General features: G+C 36.0%; 1 protein-coding gene across 2 annotated transcripts; it reads right to left on the minus strand.

Moving 5' to 3' along the window:
* Positions 1-2,072: 2,072 nt before the first annotated feature.
* On the minus strand, positions 2,073-4,092 carry LOC110855380. 2 transcript variants are annotated; one of them, XM_035856166.1, is made up of 3 exons: positions 3,900-4,092; positions 3,581-3,829; positions 2,073-2,961 (listed from the first exon to the last, which is right to left on the minus strand). In XM_035856166.1, the coding sequence occupies exons 2-3, from the start codon at positions 3,821-3,823 to the stop codon at positions 2,206-2,208; spliced, it is 999 nt and encodes a 332-aa protein (XP_035712059.1). In that variant the 5' UTR covers positions 3,824-3,829; positions 3,900-4,092; the 3' UTR covers positions 2,073-2,205. The 2 variants fall into 2 exon arrangements, with proteins under 2 accessions (XP_035712059.1, XP_021959500.1); XM_022103808.2 differs by lacking the exon at positions 3,900-4,092 and having other exon boundaries at positions 3,581-3,879.
* Positions 4,093-6,000: the final 1,908 nt, after the last annotated feature.

Raw genomic sequence — 6,000 nt, forward strand, 5'->3', positions numbered from 1 at the left:
TTAAGTAATATCTAGACCTTCGATTCTTCATTAATCTATTTGTTTGTGTATTTTCAACAGCAGAAATACACTATCGGCAAACGCTTTGAGCATAAGGAATTCGAAGGAGAATTTCTTTGCTCTTATTGCGATAAGGTCAAATCATCCCGTTGTGAGATTACATGAGAGGATGGTGATTTTTTGTAAAGAACTTGATGGTGAGTTGGTTAATATTAGTGTTTTTTGTTTAAAGTTGTATATTTATTAAGTAAGTAACGCAACTTGTAATGTCGAAATTATAAATTTAGGGCCGGCAAGGTCAAGGGGCATTCATCAAATACATAGTTTTATCTGCTGTGTCATAGTTTTGTAAACTGATAACTATTAACACGTGAATAAAGGTTTAAATAAATCAAATCAAATCAATGGAGAGTGAACTACTGCGAAGACGCAACTAAAGTTTGGTGCTGTGCTTTCTCTCGGAGCCAAGGGTTTGCCCGATCCTACTCTGCATAATGTATCAAACAGTGGGAGAAGTAAAAATACAATCAAAACTAGTTGGTCGTGTTTCGATTCAAGGTATTATCCAATAGTAGTTCATTTTAATTCATTCATTTTAATTCCTGATATAATGAGTGTGTGTAAAATGTAAACGTAATTATAACAGAAACCACTCTCGCAAGAGTCAATATGTATACAAAAAGCATGAGATTTGTATGCAAGCGTCACCGGTCACTTTGCATAATTCTTTTTCCATGACGGTTACATTGCAGAATTTTTATCCCATAAAAGTCACACGGTATAAACAACCAGTTTCCATAATACGTTTTCTAATAATTGTAAAAAAATAATGAAAACTGATAAGAACTAGAATCGTGTTGACGAAACATATTGCAAGAAGTGCAAATGAAGATATTGCAGCATATTTATCCATAGATCGGAGTACTCAGGGCTTGGAGTACGCGACTTTTTCTGGAGACCGGAGTACATGAAGTACGGAGTACGCAAAATATCCGATCTATGTATTTATCAACGGTAGTATTCTAAGTTTCAACATTATTTATTAGCCTGATATCCACCATGTAATTTTTGAACCTCCAACTGTCAATGTATATTAGCTGCCTACAAAATTTCGACACATTGTCACATACTTGAATAACACTCATTTCAAATGGTGCTCATTCGAAAATGCCACGCCTCTAGAGAGTTATTTATTGGTATGATGAGTGGAATTTATTTTGTTTTAAGTTGCACATTATCGGAGTGAACATTTGCACTTATGTGTCATTATGCGTTTCATAAGATCGCATGTATGTATAAAGAAATTTATTTGCAAAAAGGTGACGTCCATAACTTTAATCAAATTTAGTATCAACGTGTCTGCATATTGCATTTATAAACTTATTTCGATGGGAAAATTAATTTATGCTGCATTATTTGAAAATAATTGTAACTGGACGTACAATTTTGACGCGTTAATTTTCATTTGTAATTTGCATGATTTATTTTCTCATGCCTCACCAATAGAAATATAATATGTAAGTAATTACAGATTTCGAAAGAGTATTAATGGACCTACAATTAGATACAAGGAACGGTGAGATTGGGTCAACAGTACAGACCGAATACAGATGTATGTAGATCCGGCATTAAAAAGTGGACGGTCAATTGTGACCGCCACTGTAAGGAAGTAATTCCCACGTTTGCTGAGTTTATCCATATTATAAGTTGGAAATGTTTGTCTGCAACGGAAGTGAAAGTAATTTTCCGAAACGGAAGTGAAAGTAAAGAACGCCAAGTTTCAATTGACGCTGAAAACATTAAGTTCAAAAAATTAAATGAAGAAAGGTATGATCCTCTCTGCTATGTGGTCTCATGGTTATCTGTGGGTGGTGGTTATCGGGGGTGCTGATGACCCGGGTTAGGTTAGGTAAGCCCCCACTATCCCAATTCCAAATCAACTCTCGCCCGGCGGGAGACGGGCTTATATGCTAGTATTTTTTATATGAGCAGAAAGGGTCAGATCTCAAATTTGTATCGATGCATATGTAAGTATGTAAGAGTATGTATGTAAGAGGAGGATTCACAAATTATTTATTTATCAGACTCGAGAAAATTTAGTTTATTTATCAAACTAATAAATTTTGTACAGTATCACCCTCTAACACAAACGTTAATTTTATATCACACATATATAATTTTTTTTATCAAACCAAGGTTAGCACATCACCCCAAATTTCCCCGTAATGGGGCCAGACTCACATAGAAGATTTCATTCTGGTACCAACTGTACGAGGTTACTAAGGACCCCCCAAAGAAATAGATCCTGTCCAAGCCCTCTACATAAACTGCTGCCGGAGAAATTCCCCAATACATTTCCCCCGTCACGGGGAAATTTGCCACTGGGATAAACCTATTTTCAAATGTGACCGGGTCAAACTCGTAAATTCCCGCGGTAGGATTACCCTCATTTCCGGCGAAAGTATACCCTCCAATGACATACACTTTATTCCCGGTACTATCATAAACGGAGGAAGGTCTCAACGAAAAGGCGGGAAGGGTGGGTGGTCCCACCATCTCGGTAGTGAAGTTTTTCAAATTTACCCGCATTACTTGTCGGTTATTTCGTGATGCCCCGGAATCGAAAATGTACGCAAAATCACCCACTCGGACGGAGGTAGCTTCTAAAATATTTTGGGGTAGCGTGGTCTTATATTGGGTCGAAAATGTGTCAAGGTCGATGGAGTAGACCGCACTCGGAATTCCATACCCGCCAAAAACTATGACCTCATTGCTCGTACTGTTGATATTTACGGAGGTCGAATCTCGTAGATTAAAGGGGAAAGTGGTGACACGTTCTGTCACATTTTGAGCGGCGTTATATTTCTGTACCCAATTAGAAACTCCGCCCAAGTAGTATATATTCCCGGCGGTGTCGGCCTGCACCGAGCCACGATTTGTTTCCTCCAATAGTTCACCCACCTGGAGATAAAGTGGATGCATATAGGAATTTAATTGTTTAATTGACGGACTTTAAGGAATATTTTTCTTTTGTAATTCTGTAATACGTATTCCGCAAAATAATTATTTTTTAAATTCTTAGTGTAGAGTTTTCAATTTTATTAGTGGTTTCTCAACTTTCCCTTCATACATGAATTCAAATAGCGATTCTTAAACCTGTTCCTTTCCGTGAACTTTTATAAACTAAAGATTTGATAGCATCGAAAAATTGATAATGGAAATACAACGGATAAAAATAATAAGGGAAAATTAAATATTTTCTCATTGAAGAAAAAATCAAAATTCCTAACTTTGTAAGTCAAAATCTCCATTAAGATTTTATTCAATAAAGTCTTCATAAAAATCTTATTTAAAAAAGTCCTCATTTTGTAAAAAAAACGCAGGGAAATTAACATGTTTCAAAATCGCCATTTGAATACATTCAAGAGGGAACGTTGAAACGTTGAAACCTGCACACAAGGGAATGTTAAATACTGCACTGCGGATAACTGAAAAGTGTTTTCTTAAAGTGTTTTATGAATTTGGCATGTGACTCATCCTAAGAATAATCACAGTAACAAAGTGAACATAAAGTTCTTACCTTCTCAATGGTATCGGTTGATATTCTGAAACGGAGAATGTCCTTATTTTGGTTCCCATTAGTACGACAGCTTCCAAACAGGGTGATGACATCCTCCCAGGGGAAATGGTATGGCCGGGTACAGTTGTCCGGAACAGGCAACCTTGTCTGTAAAAAGGTGGCCTGTAAAATCGTTCCAGTTGAGAGGGTTAATTGTGTCAGGAACGGGACCACACTTAAGAGTAGTAGCGAATTTTGAGACATGTTTGCCTTCGTGATTATGCAAAACTTTAGTTGGGGTGGGTTATCAAGCATTGGCAAAATCGTATTGAGTGATAACCTGATTTTGGCCTGGGTTTTATACCAGTCCCGTAACAAGTAACAGGTACATTGAGGGCCTGTGCATGAAAGATGTGATCAAATTTTTCCACAAACTATAATGATATGTCACTTACCGTAAATACTTACTCATACACACCTATAAATCCAGTATCAATATCATACCATGCGGTATTTATATGCGACTACACTGTAAAGCATCCGGTAGAGGCACATATGTACTCCATGCTGGTATTGATTTGATAATAATTCCTTACCGGATTGGTTTTAGTTTGATTCTGAGTGGTACACATTTCATTACCACCTCATTACTACGCCGTAACGATCAATGTTACCGATGCCGGTAGAGTCATGCATATATATACTCCGTCCAGTAATGATTCGTAATAATTCAATACCAGTTGTTTAAGAGTATATACCCAAGTGGTATTGATAAATAATAACTTGTATATGTATATGTAGTAATTGCATGGTATTAAAGCATCGCCAGTAGCAACTTTTTATGTACGGACCGGAAAATTCTAATACCAAGCGGTGGAAAATTTAATACTGAAGTGCGTGACAATACCAGATTTCTAACCGTGTAATAGACAACCAATACTTCTGACTCATATTTACCCAAGATCTGTGAAATCTAGTGTGTACGACCCATCTATCTGGATCATAGAAAGTACTTAATGAATCATTTAATTGGAAATTGTAAAGTGATAAGGTGACATGTTGCCATGACTTCGTCAGTAAATCAGTGGCAGGTGTGACATGTTAGTCAAATACCGCACATTTGTGGGTGTTCTACGTCAAATGTTACCACACTTATGTTAATACCGGGTCGTTATCTTTTAATTATGTACATACTTATCACATCCCTTGGGAATTACGTTATCCAAATTTCCCAATGACTGCCTTCCAACAAGAAGTATCAGATCTGGTATTAACCAAATATTTATTTATTTTAGCTGACTTGTGCATAAATACTACGTTAGTTCGCACATTTTTCTCCTGCGTTGCTTACTTTGATAGAGAGAAGGCCGTGACAGTATTAAACATTAAAGTTTCATAAATTTAAATAAATAATATCTTATTGTACATATTATGTACGATAATTGCAAAGTTAAAGTAAGACAACGCATGCATACATATATACCAATCAATACTTGAATCTCACATAATTCGATTCAAAGATCATCAAACTGGCGTAATAAACACTATTAAGAAGGACGATCAAATCGTCGGATTTCATGCACGGAATGAAATAGACTTCACATGAATATTATTAAAAAATGAACAGCACCAAAAAGTAATAACGTCTTAAAAATAATTCCTTAGCATGGCTGACATTTTAGGTAATTGCATAAATAAATTATGCAATTACCTAAAATTTGAGTTATGTATGTACATATGTTTCGAGTTTTTGCATGCACGATATTAAAATCTCTTTCATAAATTGTGCACACGCAACGCAACACAACGGTGTAAATAAACTCAAGTATATACATATGCTACGTGAAGAGTATTTATGCAATTTGTTTTACTCACAGGGATTACGTGTATGGAGGTTCGATGTAGGGCATGTAATCTCGATATTTCGAGATCTCGAAATATAGATATTTCGGTATTTGAATACCAAAATTCTCGGTATCCAAATTCCGAAATATCGATATTTCGATATTACAATACCGAAATTTTATTCTTGCAATTTATGAATTTATTTAATTCATATAACCATTTCTAATTCACGTAACCCTTTCGAAATCAAACTTTGGGGTGTAACTCACAATGGAGGTCTCCCAACGTATGCTCACAGATTTGGACGAAATTAGTGTCAATCGATCACAAATATAATTAGTATGAAATTTGCAAATGGAACTATCTGCCAATGCGCACGTTTGGCGGAGATATTTGCATAAAAAGATGAGAAAACGCACCAAAAGGCTGGCATATTTTTCATTTTCCAAATTTCCTGCGCATTTTTCCCGCTTTGAATGCAAATATCTCTGCCAAACCTGCGTATTGGCAGATAGTTCCATTTGCAAATTTCATACTAATTATATTTGTGATCGATTGACACTAGTTTGGTCCAAATCTGTGAGCATACGTTGGGA

Source organism: Folsomia candida, unplaced genomic scaffold (assembly GCF_002217175.1).
Source record: "Folsomia candida strain VU population unplaced genomic scaffold, ASM221717v1 Fcan01_Sc012, whole genome shotgun sequence".
Taxonomy (NCBI): domain Eukaryota; kingdom Metazoa; phylum Arthropoda; class Collembola; order Entomobryomorpha; family Isotomidae; genus Folsomia; species Folsomia candida.

Excerpts from the sequence above, each read along its gene's own strand:
- LOC110855380 (XM_022103808.2), bottom strand. The coding sequence starts at position 3,874 with ATGCTTGATAACCCACCCCAACTAAAGTTTTGCATAATCACGAAGGCA. Across the intron at positions 2,962-3,580 it reads CAACCGATACCATTGAGAAG|GTGGGTGAACTATTGGAGGA; the intron begins GTAAGAACTTTA and ends CTTTATCTCCAG.